Source organism: Vicia villosa, linkage group LG2 (assembly GCF_029867415.1).
Source record: "Vicia villosa cultivar HV-30 ecotype Madison, WI linkage group LG2, Vvil1.0, whole genome shotgun sequence".
Classification (NCBI taxonomy): Eukaryota; Viridiplantae; Streptophyta; class Magnoliopsida; order Fabales; family Fabaceae; genus Vicia; species Vicia villosa.
Genome location: NC_081181.1, coordinates 215,187,407 through 215,212,144, shown reverse-complemented (window position 1 = coordinate 215,212,144; position 24,738 = coordinate 215,187,407). Strand labels below are relative to the sequence as shown.

Here is a 24,738-nt window from a genome sequence, read left to right as displayed (position 1 = left end):
AGTTAGCTTTTTCAAAACTACTGATTCATCATGTTTTATAAATCTGCAACAAAGCATCACCATAGTCCATAGATACACACAGCTACAGTATTTGTAACCCTAGCTACTTTCAAGGTTACTAACCCTAACTTGTTTTATTTTATTGTGATTTATGTGTTTCTCTCTGGATCTTCATGTATTTCTTTCATGGTGATGTTGTTTGCAGGAGGGAAGTTTTTTGAAGCATCTAAGCCTTTTGGCATTGGATCAAAGAATAAGAATCCAACAGAGTTATCAAACCCTAACAACATTTAAACCCTAGAAGTTTAACATGCAGGATCTTGTTCAAGTTAGAAGCCTTAGAAATGGTTATTATAACAACCATGAAGAACCTGTTGTTCTTTATTCCTCATCAGAAAACCCTAACTTCTTTACTACTTTGAATCCTTTGGAGTATCAGGAACAACTTGGTGCAAGTGCAGAAGAATCAAGTAGGTTATTCATGATGCAACATCATCATCATCAACAACAGCAGCAGTATGGTTCATATGCTAGTTCTTTGACTGATTTTCATTCTCCTCAACAAAAGCAAGTGAGTGATTTTGGAAACTGGAGAAACAGTACTGTTCAACATCAAGTCACTGATAGGTTTTTAAATAATGCAACAAATTCTCTTCCATGTGTTTATGGCGGTGATAAGCAACTAGGTCAAGTCATGCATCATACTCCTACTTCTTCAGCACTGTTTCAGAATCATTCTTTGCAAGAAATTGTCAAGTCCATCAATTCCAATGGCTCAGATTCTCACATCACATCACTCATGCATCATAACAATGCTCAAGAAATTTGTGTAGTGAATGCTTCTGAACTTCAACATCAACCAAATCAGTTTGAGTTTGGATGGAAAAATCAAACTGATTCAAATCCACAAAGCTTATCATTATCACTCTCATCTAAGGCTCATGTTTCTCAGTTTAAAGAGGAGGATCCATATGTGAAGCCTTCTTTTGTTACTAGAGATTGTGGAAAACCACTTCAAGATTTGGTGGTTGGATCAATACCTAATTCAAAGACTACTACTAGTTATGGAAATGTGGGTCCACTTGGCCCTTTCACTGGTTATGCCACTATTCTTAAAAATTCAAGATTCTTAAAGACTGCCCAAAATTTGTTATCAGAAGTTTGCTGTCCAAAATCTGTGTCAATATGTGATGTTACAGAAACTGAAGTTGCTTCTATAGAAAGTCATTCATGTTCATCATCATCTATGTTTCATGGTACAAAAGAAAATAGAGCTGATTGGGGATCTAGAAGTAGTTTTGGTGTTTCTTTGCAGCCAGATTATCAACAAAATAAAGCAAAACTTGTGTACATGCAAGAAGAGGTTTGTTTTTTACCCCATATACTTCTTGTATAGTTCTTGTATTTGGAGAAAATTGGTTTTCTGTTTTTCTTTTCTGTATATTTGTTTTTGGTTCATTCCTTTCGGAAACTTTACTTTATAGTAACAATAGTTAGAAAATTGGTTATCACATTGTTTTTCTTGGCCATGAATGAATAATGATAGGTCAACAGGAGATACAAGCAGTACCAACACCAAATGCAAATGGTATTTTCATCTTTTGAATCAGTAGCAGGCCTGAATTCAGCTACTCCTTACATCACCTTGGCTTTGAAGTTAGTATCAAAACACTTCAAGGGCCTAAACAATTCTATTTCAAATCAACTCAAACTTATAAGTGAAGTTATGCAGAATGATTCTTCAATAGCCACCATAAACAATAGTACTCACCTTGTTGACACTAATAATGTGGCAAGCGTAAGGTGGATGGACCAAAGCATGCAAAAGAGCAAACTTGAAAAGGTTATAACAGGTTTTCATGATCCACAGCAACATCATGTTTGGAGGCCTCAAAGAGGCTTCCCTGAACGCGCGGTTGCGATTCTTAGAGCTTGGTTGTTTGAACATTTTCTTCACCCGTATGTTTGCATCTTTGTCTCAATTTTTATATACATGAATCTTTCTATATCTTGTTTGTCAAGGAACTAATTAACATTGACTTATGGTTCGTCGCAGTTATCCCACAGACACTGATAAACACATGTTGGCTACTAAGACAGGCCTTTCACGAAACCAGGTAGGAACATACCACTTTTTGTTTTTGCTTGATATTGTTTTTAGTTCCTGCAAAGTTTATTTATATTGGAATTGGGATCCTTTAGGTATCAAATTGGTTTATCAATGCTCGAGTTCGTGTGTGGAAGCCTATGGTTGAGGAAGTACACATGCTTGACCAAAAAACAACCGGTACCGATGAGAATTCCAATCGAAATGAAGGAACTTCCAGCACCGAAGGCGGCTCATTCAACCAGGCTAAAATGGATAAAACAGTGAACAGGTTTTTTATGCATTCAATACCTGAAAACCCGATTCAGGATATGGAGTTTGGTACATCTATAGATAGAAATGCAGATGAAAGCGAGTTGAATGAAGCTGAACAATGGAGACAAGAGAAGCGGTCGAAATTGGAATGTGAAATGAGTTCAAGAATGGATGGAACACTGATGGATTTTTTGCCATATAGACATAGTGGACATGATGTTGGGGGATCACTTGGGTCTGTGTCATTGACATTAGGTCTTAGGCATGGTGTTGAAGGTGTACAACACCAAGATGTTCAATTTAGACATCATCATCACCTTGGTGGACAAATGATACATGACTTTGTAGGATGATGAATACATTCATGACTTTGTAGGATGATTATCTTGCCTTGTAATGTGGTCTTGAACATTGAAATGAAAGTAGATAAAGCTTGCTTCCAATGTTAACGGTATGCTACATAGACTAAAATAAATGGTTGAGATTGCGTAGAACCTTTCTGGGAATTGAGTGGCCAGGTTTTGTTAACTGTTCCTGCAGCTGATGCAACTTTCTTGGGGTTTTTTGTTTTTTGTTTTGTGATTATGCCTCATGTTGCCATGTCTTTTTGGGTGTGATCATGTTTTGGTCTCATGTCTGCGTTAAGATTTTGTTTAGTTTTTATCCAAATCTATGCAATCACTTTTGTTTTGTAATTTCGGATGGTGCTTAGTTAAGCATACTTTGTTCTTAGGTGTGCTTGGTGCAAGTGTTACTAATATGTTTTTAGCCGCGCCTGTTCCTAAAAAAACAGATGCAGTTGTATGAAAGATTAAAATAAAAAAAAAAGACTGATTCAAAGATTTAATTCATGGTAGTATGCGATGGTGGTGGTTCGACGAGTCCGACGACGGAAGATGTCTGGTTTGCTGACAGAGTCGTGGCGGAGGCAGTCCATTGCTACAAAGCTCCATTGATCCGTAGTGACTGATCCGTAGTGACGTCATGGTGGTAGAGGTGGAGGCAGATGTTAGAAAATTAATTTCAATCAAATGGAATGTAAGCTAGAATCGTGTACGAAACACTTTTCTTATAGTATTTCAAGCACTCTCAAATTGTTTTAGAATTTCTATGCAGGAATATCCAGGATAATTTAGCCTTATCGAGTTTGCACAAGACAGATGAAAACTTGAATGTAGCGAAAGAGTGTCTGAAATTTATTCTAAGTCACATTGGTATTATTTCACAAGGTAGCGACCATTGGTGAAACAATGTCTTTTACCAAAAGTCACAGTGATTGGCCTACAAACACACTTCAAAAGTTGCATGGTTTCATTATGCAACTCTTCATGAAGTGTGTCATTTTTCAAATTCACTTCTCTTGTCATTTTGGAACTATTATAATAATTACAACAATCCCCCACTTGTTCTAATAATGACAAGATAAATTCTAGAAAGTAGAAAGCAAAAGAGTGTTAACACAGTTAGGTATCTTTCAATTTGAACTTAACCTTAGTAAAGACAACGCAGAGCTTAATCGGAACGTTAGGTAGCTATGCTTTGAACTGTTATCCCATGTGATCAGACCGACGTTACTATACACACTCTTTAAAGGTTCTTCACCTACATATCTCGCCTATCACTATTTATGGCCATGTGCTTTTCCTGTTGTTCATGAATTTTTCATGAGAGAAACTCCAACTCTCACTTTAAGACGACACCATCTAGAAATTCATATAGGTGAAGTTCAGTTTGTATCTATTTCTTGAGACACATATCCTCCTCGGTATGCTTCTTGAGACACATACACTATTTGGTAGCTTCATCTTTTTTGCTTAAGGTCATTTAGTTTAGTAGCACTTTTTCTTTGTCTCACACATCAATATTTTCGGTATGCTTGATATATTATCAAATCTCATAACAAGAAGGTCTTGGTGTGATTGAACATTCCACTTTCACAAAAATAGAACCCATCGTGGGGTAAAAAGATTAAGTATACAAGTGTTTATCATGAGTTCTAAATAGGATATCAAGAAACTTTTTGGGGAGAACACTTTTGGATTGTGGAAAGTGAAGATACAATAAATCTTAACTTAACGGAAGTGTGTAGAAGCGTTGAAAGGTGATGCATCTATGCTTGCATGTATAACACAAGCATAGAAGACCGAGATAGTGGATAAAGTCATAAGTGTCATTATCTTGTGCCTTATGGGTAGAATTTTAAAGGAAGACTTAAGGGAGAAGATTGTGACTTTGATATGGGGAAAACTTGAATCATTTTATATGTCTAAGTATTGAAGGTTGCGAAAAACACAAGAAAAGCGGGGTTTGAATTGGGTTTTCAAAAAACTTTTTATTCTAGAAAAACTATTCCCCACAATCAACGAGATAAATATCAATGAGATAGATAAGAAATGAAGGAAGATTAAAACATTTGATTTATACAAGTTCACCTTAGAAAAGGTTAAACTTGTCCACCCGTCAAGGTGATTTCGCCTTATAAAATGACTTAATCTACTAATCTTGAAAGATTACAGACAACATCTAAGAGTTTAGAAAGACACCTTAGCCCTCTCAAGTATTCAGACTAGCAACCTAGTCACTTGAGGAATACAAATCTCAACAGATTTACAAATGAAATGTTTACAAGATATCGCTTCTAAATAAGTTGATTGAAACAAAAACTTAAGAACAATTAATTACACAATCTAATGAGCAACAACTCTTGTGTTCTAGGAATTCTAAGAATTGAATTTCTCACAACGAAGTGTTAGAATAATTTCTCTAATGATCTTTCTTTCTCTTTCTATTTTTCTTTTTGAAGTTTGTATGCTAATTTTGAATATATAGTTAGAGTAGCGCTTAAAATGATAGCATCTTCAAATGAAGAGTTTCTAATATATATAGTCCCACAAAAATGACCCTTGAGAAGGACAAGTCATAGCTTTCCTTGTATCCGTTTGGAACATATGCTTTCTTCCCGTCATGTGACGCGAGCATCCAGAGTTCAGGTACCCTGACTGGTGTTTTGACTCTGCTACATAGGGTATCTGCAACATACACTATTTTATCTTTTGGTACCCAGAATCTTTTGGGCCCTTTTAAATTAGTTTTCCCAGAGTTACTGAAAAACTTGATTTTACGTGCATCAATAATTTTTTGTGTCTGTGGTTCTATATACAAATAGGAGAAAGGAAAATGGGGTTGGTTTTCTTTAGGTGATTTCTAATCATCATCTTAAGAATCATAACCAATTCCTCTTTTTCCATTGTGACTAACACCATCGATCATTGAAGCCATCTTGCCTCTGTCTATGTTCTTGTTAGAATTTCTGAAATTCCTAATCATATTTATATATGATAGTTTCAGAAGATGGAGGGGCTTTAGAAAGAATTTCTTCAAGTTTAGAACATTTTTTATTTAGAAAATCATTTTCCTTTTCCAAAATGAAAATATTTCCTTTTTATTCAGAAACTTCTTTCTCTAGATTACCATACTCTTCAATTTCACATTCATGAATTTTTTGAAGGTTCTTGAATTTTAGTTGAAGCTTCTGATACCTTTTCAGAGTTTCGGATAAATTTAATTCTAATTCAGCACGAGAAAGTTCAGAGAATACATGTTTTGAGTCAGAGTCAATTTTTGTAGTGTATATTTCTAATGTCGTCGCAATGAATGCTACCTTGGCATGCTCCTCATCAGAATCATATCCTGATGCTTTGGAGTCACAGTCATCCCATGTTGCCACGATCACTATGCCAAATTTGTCTTTTAGCAGCACCCTACTAAAGCGTTTTTAGTAAAAAACGCTGGTATAGGTTTCCCTTAAAACAAAATAAAAAAACACGCAAAAAAAGCGCTCTTAAAGAGGGGGGGTACGAAAGCGCTTTCAAAAAGCGCTCTTAAAGAGGGGGGGTACGAAAGCGCTTTCAAAAAGCGCTCTTAAAGGGGGGGGTACGAAAGCGCTTTCAAAAAGCGCTCTTATAGGGTGGGGTACGAAAGCGCTTCTAAAAAGCGCTCTTATAGGTGTGGTTATGAAAGCGCTTTTGAAAGCGCTCTTATAGGGGGCTGTCTACTAAAGCGCTTTTGGGATAAAAGTGCTGGTATAGTGGGTATATATGAAAGCGCTTTTCTAAAGCGCTCTGGTTGCCTTAATTTAATTAAAATTGAAATTAATATACTGAAATTAGTTTTGCGCTCTCGTCACTTTCTCTTCTCCAGTACTGTTGTCTTCCCTCTTTCTCTCGACGAAAATCCCTTGGCTTCTGCAAATTAAAGAACCCTAGCCCCATTCAACTTACGAAAATCCTCCATTCAACTTACGAAAATCCTCCATTCAACTTACGAAAGAACCCTAGCCCCATTTTTGTAACCCTAATTTCTTCTGAATTGGAAAATTGCAACTCACAGAAATCTCACCTTGCTCGAATTCGCTTCGTGGAGTTACAAGTCCTCTCACCAACAACAACTTTGAATTCATTTTGAGGTAAATCTTCTCTCATCTTTTCACGATTTTCGCTCTGATTGTTTAAAGTTGGTGCTGCTCTGCATAATCATGCTATTTTAAATTGCTATTCAGCCATTAAAAACCATAATACTGCCATCATCCACAAATTGACCATTGTAATTAGCATCCTTTGGTTACTTTTTTTGTGGAAGACCATGGTTTTGGTGCTTTAATTTGATATATGAATTACTTTATTTTTGCTGAACCTATTATACCCTTGCAATCTTTTGATTGTTTATACTCCAATTCTAATATGAGTTGATATTGTGCTCAATCTTGGCTATTGCTTCCTTATTCCAATTCTAATTTTTTATATTAAGGAGTGACGTTATTATGAGTTTGTTATAGTTTGGAAATTAGCTCAATGAAATTTATTAAGTCTACTATTGGATGAAACTTTATTTTAGTGGTTATATTCTTTCAAAAGGAAATAAGTTGTTCTGTTATCCTTATTGTTATTTGTTTTTCCTATGTTAGTTCTCAAGACTGGAAGGCCGGACTTAAGATTCCACCAGCTGATACACGCTATAGGACAGAGGTATGTTAATAGTTATGATTCTTATGAATACTTTTATGCTATCTAATACATCAAGTTTCTCGTTATATGCATTAGAAGGTTAGAACTTGTACTGAATTACTTAGTTTTTTTATGGGTTAAACCCAGTAGTTTAGTTTATAATGATTGATGTACAAAATGGATCACTTGGTTGTAGAGATCGATAATCTACTAGACACTAATATCTTTACTCATTTACTATGATTTCATTGGGGCAAAAATATTTGAATATTAGGCGATAGTGGTCACATTTTTATCCAGAGAAAATGCTGTTTGAAAACAGGAATAGGCTCATAATCATAAAAAACTACTACAGGAATAGGACTTTTAATAATGTCTAAATCGATGTATTGGGTGACTGCTGCAGATTCTTTTTATGGAATCATTTCTTGTAGTAGTTTTTTGTTTAGATAAGTGTATCTAAGAAGTACTACTAGCTAAGGGTTAGTAGCCTATTTCTTGATTTGGTTTTCTAGTTTCTTCACATTGTTTGATGAAAGAAAATATGGATGAGTGCAAGAATTTATATTAGACTTTGGAGGTGAAACAAACTCATTTTTTCAGATTATGCCAATACAATTTGAGAAGTGCTTTTAATTGAAAAGGATATGGTAAAATAATAACTGATATGTTTCATTTGATATATGAAAAATAATATTTAAATTTTTGGAATTACTTCTATTTGATTTGTTGAACTTATCCTTTTGTGTTTTTTACTATTCCAATTATCAGTATGGTGCAATGGTAGGATTTTGAATTGCTTGCTAAAACAGTTTCAGTAAAATCCCTATTGTCTTTGAATTGCTTGCTAAAACAGTTTTAGTAAAATCCCTAGAAGTAGGTTAATTATAAAATGGTCTTGGACTTTATAATTTTAATCATATTATTTAACTGCATCGTGTGTGTGTGTGTTTAATTTTACAGTTACTTTGAAGTCTCTGGTTTCTACTTGTACAACGCCGATTCAAACCTACCCATCTCCCACATCAAGTCTAACTCAGGTTACTATCCCTTTCTTCTTGCTTATAGTTTGTTATTTTCTGCTTATAGTTTATTGTTTATGGTTCTTTTTAATATCAATTTAGTGTCTCTCAACCAATTTTTTGGTTTGTGGACTTATATTACCTTGAAATAAGGTAATGTCTTCTTTAAGAAATCGGGTATTTTGATTAGGTATTCTGATTAGGTATTCTATTATGATGATAACTATTTATTATCTTGACAGAATTCCTTAGTACCTGATAGAGAAACCAAGAAGCATTTGTTTAGCTTAATTAAGACATGGATAAGACATGGATGAATTCAAACCGATTGTCGAAAGAGTACGAGAAAGGGGTATGGGAATTCGTTGAGTTTGTGGTTGCGCACTCCAAAGACCCGCTTCGAATGCCGTGTCCTTGCTTGGGTTGCTGTTATGGGGGTAAGTTTGACGGGAATAAGTTGGCATCCCATTTACTACGGTTTGGAATTGATAGAAGTTATACATGTTGGACAATGCATGGTGAGAAAAGTAACGGGAATGCTGAGTCGAGTTGTAATAGGAAGTATGCTTCAAACGACGATTGCACAGACACATACGATTGCGATCGAGTCGAAGAGATTGTAGAAGCGCTTGAAGAAGATCCTGCGGATTGTCCCAAAATGTTTGAGAGGTTGGTAAGCGATGCAGAGAAACCGTTGTATGATGGTTGTTCAAAATTCACAAGATTGTCTGCGGTGTTAAAGTTGTACAACTTAAAGGCGGACAATGGATGGTCGGATAAAAGTTTCACAGAGTTATTAGCCCTTATGAAAGATATGCTACCAGAGGATAATGTTCTTCCCAATCGAACGTATGAAGCCAAAAAGATGTTGTCCTCTATTGGCATGAGCTATGATAAGATACATGCATATCCAAACGATTGCGTTTTGTTTCGAAACGAGTATGCAGCGTTGAATGAGTATCCTAAATGTGGTGCCCCTCGATATAAGAAAAAGTTGTCTCCTGCTAAAGTCTTATGGTATTTTCCTATAATTCCGAGATTTAGACGCATGTATTGTAGTGAGACCGATTCAAGACACTTGACTTGGCATGCAGATGAAAGAATTATTGATGGAAAGTTGCGACATCCGGCAGACTCACCACAATGGTTGAAAGTTGATACTGATTATCCTGAATTTGGAAAAGAAGCAAGAAACCTTCGGTTGTCATTGTCTACTGATGGAATGAACCCGCATGGTATTCAAAGTATCTCACATAGCACATGGCCTGTGATTCTTATGATCTATAACCTACCTCTGTGGTTATGTATGAAGCGTAAGTACATGATGTTATCTATGCTAATTTCTGGGCCTAAACAACCAGGGAATGACATAGACGTATACTTGGCACCGTTAATCGAAGATTTAAAGTTTTTGTGGGACAACGGTGTGGAGGTTTACGATGGGTATAGGAAGGAAAGTTTCAACTTGAGGGCGATGTTGTTTAGAACAATTAATGATTTTCCAGCATACGGAAATCTATCCGGGTGCAGCAATAAAGGTCAAAAGGCGTGTCCCGTTTGCGAAGATGAAACCGATACGACACGATTGGAGCTTTGTCAGAAGAATGTCTTTCTCGGCCATCGTAGATTCTTAAATTCTAATCATCACTATCGTGGGTGGAGAAAAGCATTCAACGGAAAGGCCGAACATGGTACAGCCCCGCCTTTTTTGTCAGGTGATCAAATTTTTGAAAAGGTGAAAGATGTGAGCACTCAGTTTGGCAAGCCTTTTGCACATTCACTTGTCAAGGGTGGGTGGAAGAAGAAGTCCATTTTTTTTGAACTTCCATATTGGAAGTCGTTGTACGTAAGACATTTCCTGGATGTTATGCATATTGAAAAAAATGTATTTGACAGCGTCATAGGTACGTTACTCAATATACAAGGAAAGTCTAAGGATGGCCTTAACATAAGGAAGGACATGGTAAACATGGGAATGAGAACTGAATTGGGACCCGTGACGAAAGGAAGACGAACATATTTGCCACCTGCTGTTTACACTCTATCTAGAAAGGAGAAGAAAACATTGTGTAAGTTCCTCAGTGAAGTTAAAGTTCCAGAAGGCTACTCTTCAGATATTAGAAGACTTGTGTCCATGAAAGACCTCAAGTTAAAGAGTTTGAAGATGCATGATTGTCATGTTATAATGGAACATTTTTTACCAATAGGTATACGTTCTATTCTGCCAGAAAAAGTAAGAAGCGCAATAACTAAGCTGTGTTTCTTCTTCAGGTCAATTTGCAGTAAGGTGGTCGATCCCGCGATCTTACCAACATTGCAAAAAGAGATAGTTGTTACTTTATGTGATCTTGAAATGTATTTTCCTCCCTCGTTTTTTGACATAATGGTTCATCTAGTCGTTCATCTTGTGAAAGAGACACAACTGTGCGGACCAGCTTATATGAGATGGATGTACCCTGCTGAACGTTATATGAAAATATTAAAAGGGTACGTGAAAAACAGAAGTCGACCGGAGGGTTGTATTGCCGAACGATACGTTGTTGAAGAAGCGGTTGAGTTTTGTACTGAATATCTGTCAAATGTTCAATCAATTGGACTCCCCAAATCTCATATTGTCGAAAAAAAAGAAGGAAAAAGGCTAATTGGAAATAAAGTTGTGACAATATCAATGGTCGAACGGGATCAAGCGCACTTGTATGTTCTGCACAATGAGATTGAGGTTGAGCCGTATGTTGAAATGCACAAGGTTGTTCTCCGAGATTTAAATCCAAATAGAAATGAGAACTGGATAGTACGAGAGCACAATCGAAGTTTCATACCGTGGTTTAGGGATCATATTTATTCAAAGTATCATTCAGATTCTGCTTCAGTAACAGATAGGTTGAGATGTTTAACCTGTGGTCCAACTGTAATTGTGCTTTCTTATAGCGCATACGCTATTAATGGATACACATTTTATACCAAAGAACAGGATGATAAAAGTACTATGCAAAATAGTGGTGTTACCTTGGTAGCTGAAGCAATGCACATATCAAGTGCGAATGACTTAAATTCGAAATTTGCAAATTTGTCATATTTTGGGGTTATCGAGCGCATTTTGGTGTTTGATTACGCGAAGTTTCAGATTCCTGTATTTGGTTGCAAGTGGGTTGAAAATAATAGTGGCATATGAATGGATAAGTCAGGATTTTTGCAAGTGGATCTCAATAGGGTAGGGTACAAAGATGAGCCTTTCATTCTAGCCTCTCAAGCTAAACAAGTGTTCTATGTCAATGATCCGACAAGTACGAAATGGTCTATAGTGCTTTTATCTAACAAAATAGTTGATGAAAACATTGAAGATCAAGGTGATATTGGTGTTGGCATTGAATCTTGTACAAGAAACGATCAAAATGAGAATGAATCTTGTACTAGAAATGATCATAATGAGGGTATTTGGATCAATCCAACCGTCCGCGTTGTTAAGAGACGCGTAGAACACAGTCCTACCAAGAAAAGAAAGAGACGTTAGTGATAAAGGTAATAGTATACATATTCCGACTAATTTGTTTTATTCAATTTGTACCGATTGTTTTAATCAATAGTATAGTACTTATTCAATTTTGGTGCATATTCTCGTTTTGTACATAACTTTTGAACCATGTATCCGTTTGTCGACTTCTTTACATGTAACTATACTATTTTGACGAGTTACATTGGTACACTTGTTCGTATGCATATTCCAGTCTCCGTAGCTAAATGGAATCTAAAAAGCGAAGACTTGGATGCGAAAAAAAAAAGCGATTTGGGAAGAGCTTCAGGTATATACCATATATGGTTGTTGTTATTATCTTGACGATAAATTGTTTACATTACTTATACTAACACACTATGCGTATGTTTTTTTGCAGAGGACTTTTGACATACCAGATGAGCGTAGACGCTACATACTTAGTTTGGCCGGAAAAAGATATAGAGGGTGGAAAGCTTTTTTGACAAATAACTATCTTAAGGATAAAGATGGAAACTTTCTTGAAGAGGCGTCGGGACGGCCAAAAAAGTATGAGATCTTCATTGATGAAGAAGATTGGGTTAAGTTTGTAAATCAAAGAGATGAAGATTTTCGGAAAAGGAGTGTCACAAATAGCGCGAGAGCATCAAAACCCGCATATCCATACAAAAAAGGGCGTTTGGGATATGCACGCTTGGAGGATAAAATTGTAAGTAAATAGAAATGCGTTTTAATTAATTGTCTAAATGTGTTTTATTTGACGATTTTATCATTTGTGTCAATGCATAGTTAGAGGAGACTAAAAGTGAGGAAACCTCACTTCCTGTACATGTGTTGTGGAGGGAAGCTCGTGTGGGCAAGAATCAAGCTGTCGATCCCGAAGTTCAGAGAGTTTTTACTGAATGTGTAAGTATAATACTGTGTCTTTAATTAAATCAAATGTTTTTTAATATATAAATGATTTTTTAATGTAAATGAATTACAGGAGACCTTGTCGCAATCGGCATCCACCGGTGAGGGGAGCGTACTTAGTAGACCACTAGATGCTCCTGAGTATCCCGGTCGGGTGAGGGGTAAGGGTCATGGTGTGACTCCAACCTCTTTTTACAAGAGTCCTAGGAGAAGAAATCCTACCAATGAAGAAGTGTTGCAAAAGTTGCAGGAATTGCAAGCACAAGTCTCTGAATTGCAAAGAGATAAAGAGATGTATATGAGAGAAAAGTGCAACACTTTATCGGTGAAAGAAACTAGTGATAAGGCTAGTATCAACTGTCAAAGGAAATTTCCCGAGGTAATTATAATTTTTTTTCCTTACAAATTGTTCTATTTTATCAACGATAATGACTTTATATTTACTATTGGTTTAGGGCATTTCTTCTTGCCAACTATACTTATCCGCACCGTATTATCGAGTAGTTGGCAAGGGAAAAGTGCACAACACTGTGGGAGATTTACTTCACCATAGACCGCTCCCGGATGGACACCTGAAAGTATCGGTGGATGTTGTAGTAGATCATGATGTGATGCTACCGGTACCTGACATGGTCTCAGAGACGACATTGCTGCGATATGCAATAGGATCATTTGTTGCATGGCCCTCGGAGCTCATTACCATTAGTGATGAGGTATATTGAAAACGATTATGAATCATTTAGTTTTCAAATGTCAATTCTAAACCGTTTATTAATTATTTTTTACATTTTAATTTTAGACTGCTCCTATAAAACCCGCAATTAAGGGTAAAGGGATTTTACAGGAGGAGGAGTCTGTTGCATCACTAAAAGAGGTACATTTAAAGTGTTAATATATAATCTGAATCTAAATCTGCATGATTTTATATTTTACCTAACTTATATGATTTTTAGGCATCCGCTCGGGAGTCACAACAAGTGACGCAGCAAGTTCGTAGCGTACCACCCACTGGTCCTCCGAAGCCCGCGACAAAAAAAGGCGGTGCTTTTGTGCCTCGATACCGGTCGACGCTCGCAACAATGGTTGATATGTCCGATTTGAAGGATGGTGCTTTACGTGAAATCGATATGGATGAAAGTGTCTTCGGTATTGAATTCAAGTCACTTATTACAATTGATGACTTGGAAGAGATTTTTAGGCATGATCAACTAGGCGTCAGTAATATGCACTCATACATCCGGTAATATTCACTCATCCGATATATTATTTAATTAGTCCCACAATATAATTTATTTACACATTTCAATGAAAATAATCTAATGTTTATTATGTTTTTATTTAAGGTTGTTGTATGACAGAGTGTTGCGCGGGAATCCATTGTCTAACAGATTCCGTTTCGTGTCTTCCGCCCATTGCAGCGGAATGATAATTGCTTCGGAACCGGAATCAGTTAGACAGCGCTTAGTCGATAGATTCATGTCCACCGGCAATACATAAAGTCTGCATCTTTGGGCGTATAATATCCGACCAATAGGGTTAGTTTCTCATTCTTTGTTCATCTAATCTCTGTTTCTTTTGTGTATAGCAAAATTTTCATATAACCTATTGTTTTAATTTATAGAGCACACTGGTTGCTGCTTGCTATCAACCCTATAAGGGAAGTCGTGTATTATCTGAATTCGGTAAATGGTGAATGGACCAATTATCCGGCTATGAAGGACATCGTTGATTTGTAAGTGGGATCGTTCTAAATATATATTCGTGTATATTTATATATTTACTTATTTGTGGGATTGATCTAAACATATGCTTTTATATATTTGTTAATTAGATCAATACAAGTGTTCCGAAGTCAACGGGACGCACATGTATCCCGGACTAAATCTAACAACATTACTTGGATCCAAGTGCAGGTATATTATTTTTCACAATTTTGCTTATAATATTTATGCTACTTGATAAAACAAGACAACTATAGAATCTTATTTGTTTTTCTATGTAGTGTCCGCAACAGCGAAACAGTTACGATTGCGGATACTTTGTTTTGAGGTTTATGAAAGAAATCCTTCAGGCGAATCAATTAGAGATTCCGCTCACGGTATGAATTTATAACTTAAGATAATTTCATATAATTTATTACATTTAACTAAATATATCATTCATATTATGTTTTTGTTTTGTAGTACCTTGACGAATTCCGTGCTGCTGGTTACCCGAGACTTAAGTTGGAAGAAATAAAAGAGGATTTATGTCAATTTTATATTAAACAATTTTTCATGTAGGATTTGTGTCGATTTGAACTATAATATTATTGATGTTGTAATGATGTATATATATAATTTTGGATATTATAATGGTATTATATTAGTATATATATTGTCTTACTGATGGCTGAAATAATATCGTCGAAAATAAATTACAGGTCGAAAATATTACAGGTTGAAAACATATTACAGGTCGAAAATATTACAGGTCGACTGGGAGGAATAAATTACAGGCTGCACATTAAAATACCTCATTTAGCAACGACAGCGCTTTTAAAAAGCGCTCTTAAAGGTCCACCTACTAAAGCGCTTCTTAGTAAAAGCGTTGCCAAAGATTAATAAAAAAGCATAAAAAAAAAAAAACGCAACATACGAAAGCGCTTTTGGAAAAGCGCTCTTATAGGGGGGGCTATCAGAGCGTTTTTTCCAGAAAAAGCGCTCTCATAGAGGGGCTATCAGAGCGCTTTTCTGGAAAAAGCGCTCTTAAAGGGGGGGCTACGAGAGCGCTTTTTCCAGGAAAGCGCTCTTATAGGGGGGGCCTACCAGAGCGCTTTTTCCAGAAAAGCGCTCTCATAGGGGGGCCTACCAGAGCGCTTTCTGAAGCGCTTTTGTTACCTACGCCAGCGCTGTCTTTCACAGCGCTTTTAAGCGCTTTTAAAGCCCATAAAAAGCGCTTTTAAAGCCCTTCCGTGTTGTAGTGGATACCTTTCTTCTCGCCACTGAAACTTCCTTTTCTGGAGTTTTCTTTTTTGGTGCTTTCTTTCTTGAGCTTTGAACATTCATTTATGTAGTGTCTTTGCTCCTTGCATTCGTAGCACGTAACTTCTTTACTTGATCTTCCTTTTCCAGATGTTTTTGGATGATTTCCTATATTTCTGGATCCTAAAAATTTGTTTTTTCTTTTCTACCATAGTTTCTTAACTCTTCTGGACATAAGTGATAATTCATCTTCATCATCAAAAACTTCATCGTCAGAATCTTCCACTTCTTCAGCTTGGAAGACTTTGTTCGTTTTTGACTTAGTCCTTTCTGATCTAGACTTTAGAATAACTAATTTTCCGCTTTTCTCGGGCTCTTCTTATTCAAGCTCTATTTTATGAATTCTGAGAGAGCTAACCAGCTTCTCAAGAGTTTTGTTATTCAGAACTTTAGATAGCTTCAGTGCATTGACCATTGGTCTCCATCTTTTGGGTAGACTTCTAATTATCTTCTTAGCATGATCAGCAGTAATATAACCTTTGTCCAAAAACCTGAGTCTTGTATCCAAGGTTTGAAACATAGACTCAAGAGTTTCTTTTTCCATCTTGAAAGCCTCATATTTTTGAATTAAGGCCAATGCCTTAGTTTCTTTGACTTGAGCATTGCCTTCATGTGTCATTCTTAACGAATAAAAAATTCCCTTTGTTGTATCTTTATTTGTAATTTTCTCATATTCATTTTAAGATATAACATTGAGAATAATGGTTCTGGCCTTGTGATGATTGTTGAACTCATGTTTTTGTTCATCATTCATTCTTTTTAGGGGAATGGGAATACTAATTGCAATAACAGGTGCTTCGTAACCATTTGTGACAATCTCCTATAGATCAATATCATATCCTAGAAAGAAACTTTCTAGTCTATCTTTCCAATAGTAAAATCTTTCTCCATCAAAGACATGAGGTTTAACATTGTAACTATCTCTTTCATGAGTGTTAGCAGCGGCAGCCATTTAGAAGTTTTTCTCACACTTGACCTCTCTACATGGTTAAGTATTTCATATAGAAATCAACAATAGAGCCGGAGCTCTGATATCAGTTGAAGGTTGAGAAAAACACAAGAAAGATGGGTTTGAATTGATTTTTCTAAAAGCTTTTTCTTCTAGAAAAACTATTCACCATAATTAATGAGATAGATAAGAAATGAAGGAAGATTGACACGTTTGGTTTATACAAGTTCACCTTAGAAAAGGCTAATCTTGTCCACCCACCAAGGTGATTTCGTCTTAGAAAAGGACTTAATCCACTAATCTTGAAAAATTACACACAACCTCTAAGAGTATAGAAAGACACCTTAGCCCTCTCAAGTATTTAGACTAACAACCTAGTCACTTGAGGAATACAAATCTCAACAGATTTACAAATTAAATATTTACAAGATATTGCTTCTAAGTAAACAAAAACTTAAGAACAATTAATAACACAATCTAATGAGTAACAATTCTTGTGTTCTAGATATTATAAGAATTGGATTTCTCATAACGTGGTGTTTAGAGCAATTTCTCTAATGATATTTATTTCTCTTTTTCTTTTTGAAGTTTGTATGCTGAGTTTGAAAATATAGCTAGAGTAGCATGTAAAATGGCAGCATCTTCAAATGGATATTGTCTCATATGTATAGTCTCATAAATATGACAGTTGAGAAGGACAAGTTGTAGTTTTTCTTGCAGCTGATGTAACGACTCCAAAAAGTACGTGGGGGAGAAAGAGTACACCAAAATCGGGTTCGTACCATACGTCCTTGTAGTAGTGGAGAAGATAGTGTATTGTTATACTATTTAGCTTCTAGTGTAAGTTTATGATCATTCTTCTTTGCGGTGTACTTCCAATCTGAAGTAGTTTAGAGCATGGAAGAGACCAGGTGACATAGACGTCCCAAGAGAGTTTAGTCTTTAGAGTCAGAATGAAGTCTTCAGAGTTGAAGCAGCAACTTATTTGAACGATGTGTCTTGATTTCTGAGCTAGAAGAAAAAACTTATATGAGCCTTGAAATCTTGACTGTTGATCTGATAAAAGTTTATCTTTAAAAACAGCTTCAAAAACCTTTTCTGATGAGCATTCAACATTCTTCAGAACTGTTGATGTCACTTTAAAAATTAAAGGAATAGTTCTTCTGACGTGTGTTAACGATGATTCTGATGATCTTCTGGATAGCAATCCTTAATCAATCAAAATAGTGAATCTGCACACTCAAGAAACCATTAGAATACAAAATTGTTACCTAAAAAATATATGTAATATTATCGTCAAAACTTTAGGATTGGATGCAAAACCAAATCTTGTTCTAACAAGTATTTACCTCATGGGTTGTATTTGAAATAAAAAATTTATTCGATCCTAATGGTAGAGAACAAATACATAATGGAGAAAATGACACAAGATCGTTGATAATTTGAAAATATTGAGGTGTAGATTGATAACGAGGACATTGTGGTTCTAAGTAACATGCAAGTTAAAGTTTTCTAAAGGTTTTGATGATGACAACTAAATAAATAAAAAAGATAAGTCAAGTATAATCAGTCAAGAAGCAAGCTCAAAACAAAGTAATCAAGTTCCTATTTGAAAAGGTAAAAATAAACAAATCAATTTATTAAAAGGAGTTGAAGATTTGAAAGCTTGTCTGATCTTGCACTTGGTATTTTTATCTTGTATTTGGTCAGTTTGAATGTAAATTAAGCAATAGAAATCTTGCGATAGTAAGGCGATGAACACGCACACTAAAACCTTTTTACAACTCAATATATTTTTCTCAAATCTTCTTAAAACCATTGCTAGCAATTACAAACTATTAAGAAGCAATATTTATCAATTAGAAAATCTAAACTAATTATCCAATCAATTAGACCCTTCATCTAATTTTTTAAGGTGGGAGTTTTCCTTATATTATATCAAAAGTATCAATGACGATCAATATCAATGAACAATATATCTATCACACCTTTCTGAATATAATCTCTAATAAAATGATGTTTTATTTCTATGCGCTTGGTTCTAGAATGTTGAATATGATTCTTTGTCAAACAAATAGCAACAATATTATCACAGAAAATTGGAATACTACTGCCACATATTTGATACTCTTCCAACAGATATTTCATCCAGAGTAGTTGTGCAACAACTAGCAGCTAAGATGTATCATGCTTCTGCAGTAGATAAAGTAATAGTTGCTTGTCTCTTACTAGCCTAAGATATAAGATTTTTGCTTATGAATTGAGAGCTTCCACTAGTGAATTTTCTCTCAATTCTATCCCTAACGTAGTCAACATCTCCAAACTCTCAATTAAATAATTTTTTGTCATTTAAGTCAAATATATAACTCAAAGTTTTTCGAATTCTAAATGAACTACATGCCCAAATACACCTAAATTAGTGAGCGAATTTTGCATCTCCTTTGGAAGGTAAAATGCTTGCATAGAAATAAACATAACACATAACTTTACAAACAACCAACCACAATTTTTTATTAATTAAAAAATAAAAATAATTTTTTTCTCTCTCTCATCCATTATCATCATCACCCCATAATTACAATTAAAAAAAAATTAAATTTAAAATAAATTTAAAATTTCTCTCCTTATTAGTTATTTATAAGAATATAAATTTAGGTGTGTTTCTATACAAATATTTATCCTCTAGAAGACTCTTTGATCTATTGTAAATCAAAGAAGGAAGCAACCATTCCTAGATCATCTTCAAAAGCATAATACATGGCAATGATGGGTACTCTAGTTTATAAAATCCAATGGTCAAGATAATTTACATTTTCTACGAAAATAATTTTAATATTATTTTATTATTTGAGGTTAAAGGTAGTGCACTGACAGTGTAAAAAAGTTTTACACTGTCATCCAATAAACAAATCGTTTTGCCATGTCATATAAATTTTTTTAAAATTACAGTCTGAGTTGTCCTGATTCATGGTCGTGATTGGTTGACAGTGTAAAATTTTTTTACACTGTCAGTGCATCACCCATTTTCTCTTATTATTTATATAAAAAGTAGATTATGTGGACTTAAATATAAACGGTTATACATAAAACATTTATTCAAACCGATTTATAATCAAACACTACCACTTATATTATACATATCTTCTTCACCATGGGAGACAATTTCATTCATTGCCAGGATGCGTGCCATAATCCTTGCGAGGAATATAATGATGATCATTATCGTCATTGATGCCAAACCGGCTAGTTCCACCAGGCTTGCCAGAGTTCTTCCGACGATGGCGATTATTCTGATCAATGAGTTTGTTACGACCACCTTCCACGCCTTGATGATTTTCAAACATTTGTGACACTAAATTTCCTTTATCATTTGCCATACAAGTGGTTGCTAGCACAAACACAAGTGCAATTGCCAGAAGCTTCATGATCTGGATTTGCTATGTGGTCTTGTGTGGAGAAGATAGAAGAGACTTGAATGGCTTTTATAGGGAGAGTATAGCTATTAGGTTTTGGCTTATAATGAGTTGGATATATGGTGGGGTTGGCATTATGTGAGACAAGATTAAGTGCTATTGCCATTAAATTCTTGTTATTCAACGATATCAAATGATGAAATGTTCCATCTAATTCAAATATGGACTATATGGGAAATTTCCATTTGGTTAGAATATATGTTCATTAATAATCATTGGTAAAGAGACTAATTTAATTCCTCCTTGCAAATTTGTTGGAAAAAGACTGGTTAAGATTTTGTTTTAGGCTATGTTTGGGAGTTTGGAGGGGAGGGGGGGAAGGCATCCAAAAATGAAATTTAAAAAAAATATAGAAAAATATTTGACATTTTTAAAAAAAATGATTTTGTTTAAAATGATAAAAGAGTCATTATCATTACTAAATTTTTAATTTTCAGAATATTATAACAACATAGAAGATATTTAGAAAATTTATGCAAGCCCTTCAAAACCCTCTAAAACCCTCCTTCAATACAATTTTTGAGTTCCCCCATTTTATGGGGTTTTTGGTGTTATAAATAAACTCAAACCCTCCAAAACCCTCCTATCCAAAATCTTTTTATCTTTTTCACCCAATTCTTCTTACTTTTCAAAGCCCTCCCCTCCCTCCCCTTCCAAACTCCCAAACATAACCTTAAGAAAAATCACTCCGAGGATAACACCTACTATCTTTCCACTTTCATTTGTGATTAAGAGTACAAGTTTAGAATTGATTTCCCTCATTGTTCATTTGAAAGAAGTGATATTGGTGCAATGGTGCACAATCCCTATTCATAAATAAAAAGAAGATGACTTAGTGAACTTAGTGAATGATGCTAATGCGATGAGAATAATCATATGAAAATTTTACTTCATATCCCCAACAATTATTCTCCTACTCCTACAATTTATTTAATTTGATTAAAATATCCTTAAATAAATAATTTATGTTTGAAAAAAATATGTTATCTTTTGAAAAAAAATATAATTAATTTAATTTTGGAAGACTTTAACTACACAAGATAATCGTTGTCTAAATTAATTGCCTACACTCTAGCTTATGTTGTATTACAAAATACATCACTTTAGTCATGGTTTTAAACCGTTGTCTAAAGTATAAAATTTTGAAAATAAATAAATAAATTACCAGAACACTTTAATAAAAAGTTGTAAAACAATCGGAACGTATTAATTAAGTCTTTTGGTAAGCAATTTGAAAATTACTGGAACACATTGATTAACTTTGTAAATTAAAATTTGACTATCGAAACTTTTTTTTTCAAGTATTTCGGTATATAAAAAATTTTAAAAAATTCTACCATAACTCCTTTTTCAATTATTCTGGTACATTAAAAAATTAAAATTTAATTATCAAAATTTTTTTATCAAGTGTTTCGATAAATTAATGTAGGGGTACAAAAAAAATTCAATTTTGAAAAATGTGATAGTAAATAAAAGAGTATAATTGAAATATCTGGATATAATTAAATGGTTATTAATCGATTTATTTATTATTTGTTGGTTATCCATTCATATAATCTGGATATAATTAAATGATTATTAACCAGTTAAGTTATTTTTAGATTCGGTTATAATCTGGTTACTATCCAAAATCCAAAATTAATTCAAATATTTTAATTCAATAATAAAAATTTTAATTTTTAAAATAAAAAATATTTTTAAAATTGGATTTTCTTAAAAAACCGGTTATATAATCCTAACCAAATTTATAACCGATTTTATAACCAGTTTTGATATAAATGTAGTTATGATTTGAAAATGGTTATGATTTGGTATAACTGATCACGCGCACCCCTAATCATATATCACCTCACGTATATTTCTCGATTTTCACATTGCCAAGCATAATCAACTTATTGTAAAATTTTATTCTTATTGTGTGTAATAATACCATGCGTGTTTATCATTTGATGCATATGCAACACTTTTAAAGTGTTATTAAGGTTGCATTAGATAACACATTGATAACTGTTTTCTAGTTAATAGATGCGGTTTCTCTATTTTGTTCGGCTTTCTCAAGATTACGTTGAATGGAACAACAAAAAGATTGGAGAAGAGGCAGTTTGTTTGATATAGGGTTTTTAACTCGTTTGGGTAAGAAGAGGAGAATCTCTTTGTACACCCATATAAGGTGAAAACACCCCCGAAAACCCCAAAATACCCTTTGAATATGCATCTTCGAACACATCTTTTTTCATATTTTCAAGATTTTTCGGATATGCACATCAGAAATGACCTTTTTCAAACGTTTTATTATTTAAACGTTAGATTTAAAATGTCACAGGTATTTACGAATATGTGTCTTCGAAAATACCCTTTCTATACATTGTTACTACTATCACTATTTCATTCATTTTCTTTCACTAAAAAACCAAAGCCCTCTCCAAAACCTCATCCAATTCCAATCCTTTTTTCGTCTCCAAACCAAGTTTCAAGTGGTTGATCATAACAAAGAGAGCATAGAAAGCTACAATTTAAGGTAAAGTCTCCTTATTTCATCTCTCATTTGCTTGAATTGGTTCTGATTTGTAGGAGAAGAAAACTGCGTCACTTTGGATATGCACTTCCAAAATCCACCAAACTTATTTCGGATGTACATATTCGAAAACATGTCTGTTACAGAATTCATTTTTTTAACAGAATTCATGTTTTATGCACGTGTTAGGTATGGTGCACCCCGATAACATTTTCAGAGATGGTGTAGATGTTCCAGAGGAGGTCAACGGAGATGCTATGCTAAATGAGGTGAATGGCGATGTTAAAACGATTGTCGTAGCAATAGATGTTCGACAAGACTTTACAAATGAAATGACTTTCACTTCTCGTCAACACTTGCTTGAGTGGAACCGAATTGAAGCTAGTAAACTTGGCTTCGGCATTGTGATAGCAAGGTCCGACAATGGCACTAGTAGAAGGCAAGCATTTATTGTGATGACATGCGAGAGAGGTGGGAAATATGTTCCAAAAATTCAAAAGTTTAAACATGATGACACAGGATCGAGAAAATGTTTATGTCCTTTTAAATTGCGCGTATCTTGTAGGGTTGATGGTTTGTGGCATTTTATTATCGTTTGCGGTATTCATAATCATGCGTTGGACACCAAGCTACAAGGGCATCCAATTGTGTGTCAGCTTAATCCCTAAGAGAAGGAATCTATTTCAGAGTTATCGATAATCAAAGTTGCGCCGAGAAACATACTTACCGATTTGAAACAAAAAGGCCATGAAGTGTTTCAAATATCACACAGATATACAATGAACGTTACAAACTTAACATCGTGAAAAAAGGTCTTAGGTCGGAAATGCAACAACTTTTGAAACTTTTGAATGATAACCAATACGTTTCAAGGTTCAGAGCTTGTGAGGGCAACTTTACTGTTTGTGACATATTTCGGACTCATCACGAAAGTATCAAGTTGTTCAACACATTTCCAACCGTCCTTATAACTGAAAATATGGTTGATGTGGGGACCGATGGTAACTGCGGGTATCGAGTCGTTGCCAATTTACTCGGTAAAGGAGAATGGAATCACACTCTTGTTCGTCGAACACTTATTTTGGAATTGACGATGCATAGGGAACTTTACACCCGAATTTATGAGACTAAAGACATCTTTGATAAAATTCATGATGCCATTGTTCCATATCTTACCGCTCACGCACCCGTTTCAAAGTGGATTTCTTTCCCTGATATGTGCCATCTTATAGCAAGTGTGTATGACAAGGTGTGTGTCGATCTGGCGAGATTTGGATTTTCAGAGACATTTTTCCCACTTCATAGTCGTCCACCTATAGACCCGTTCGGATGCATCATTTGTATCGGGTATGTAAGATCGCGCCATTTTGTATAAGTTTATTTGGAATTGGGGTGTCCTATTCCGGCTACGACATGTCAGTGGATGACACATCATACAAAATAGGTGGACACTTGGCCGAATCACTTTTTTGAAAGGATGGTGGAGTTCGAAGAAATGATGAAGCAAGAGAGGAAAGAAAATAGGGAGAAATTGAAGAATTTAACGGTTTTAGAATTAAGCGGTGGGGATTCGTTCAGTGCATTTTAGGATGTCATCGAATAATTTTTTGAATGTATTGTCATGATGAATGTAAAACCAATACGATTCAATACATGTATAATATATCTATATTTAATGTAATCAATGTTTATTCTTACTGATTTAATTTTTTTCTATGTTGATTAAATTAGGTTGCTGTTGATTCTACCATAATATAATGGCATCATTATGGTTATGCATAATTCGGAAGTGCATATTGAAAAGCATCAAGGCTTAATTCGAAAGTCTATAAATATGGTCTCTTTAGATTTTCATCAACATCACAAGCCACAATCAGAAATGACACAAACCTATCCTGACCTTGCTTTTGTCAACTTCAGCAGTGGTTACACGACGCCGCTTCAATTTAGGTTCTAGCACGAAATCCCGTTCGCCGAGCTGATTTTGAT

The 24,738-nt window shown here is 34.8% G+C and overlaps 2 protein-coding genes across 2 annotated transcripts; both read left to right on the top strand.

Annotated features, from left to right (window-relative positions):
* Positions 1–221: 221 nt before the first annotated feature.
* LOC131648217 (BEL1-like homeodomain protein 8) lies at positions 222–2,732 on the top strand. Its single transcript, XM_058917996.1, has 5 exons — positions 222–1,179; positions 1,225–1,363; positions 1,547–1,959; positions 2,057–2,117; positions 2,203–2,732. The coding sequence occupies exons 1-5, from the start codon at positions 311–313 to the stop codon at positions 2,713–2,715; spliced, it is 1,995 nt and encodes a 664-aa protein (XP_058773979.1). The 5' UTR covers positions 222–310; the 3' UTR covers positions 2,716–2,732.
* A 20,208-nt stretch (positions 2,733–22,940) lies between these two features.
* On the top strand, positions 22,941–24,507 carry LOC131651297 (uncharacterized). The gene is made up of 3 exons (XM_058920965.1): positions 22,941–23,322; positions 23,562–23,998; positions 24,481–24,507. Exons 1-3 carry the CDS (start codon positions 22,941–22,943, stop codon positions 24,505–24,507), a joined length of 846 nt encoding a protein of 281 aa, XP_058776948.1.
* Positions 24,508–24,738: the final 231 nt, after the last annotated feature.

Bases quoted from the DNA above. Each gene is read 5' to 3' on its own strand.
- LOC131651297 (XM_058920965.1), top strand. From the start codon at position 22,941: ATGGTGCACCCCGATAACATTTTCAGAGATGGTGTAGATGTTCCAGAG. The intron at 23,323-23,561 runs GTTTGTGGCATT...TCGTGAAAAAAG, and splicing joins CGTATCTTGTAGGGTTGATG to GTCTTAGGTCGGAAATGCAA. The intron at 23,999-24,480 runs GTGTGTGTCGAT...TGATTAAATTAG, and splicing joins TAGCAAGTGTGTATGACAAG to GTTGCTGTTGATTCTACCAT.
- LOC131648217 (XM_058917996.1), top strand. From the start codon at position 311: ATGCAGGATCTTGTTCAAGTTAGAAGCCTTAGAAATGGTTATTATAAC. The intron at 1,180-1,224 runs GTCAATATGTGA...TTCTATAGAAAG, and splicing joins GTTTGCTGTCCAAAATCTGT to TCATTCATGTTCATCATCAT. The intron at 1,364-1,546 runs GTTTGTTTTTTA...GAATAATGATAG, and splicing joins TTGTGTACATGCAAGAAGAG to GTCAACAGGAGATACAAGCA.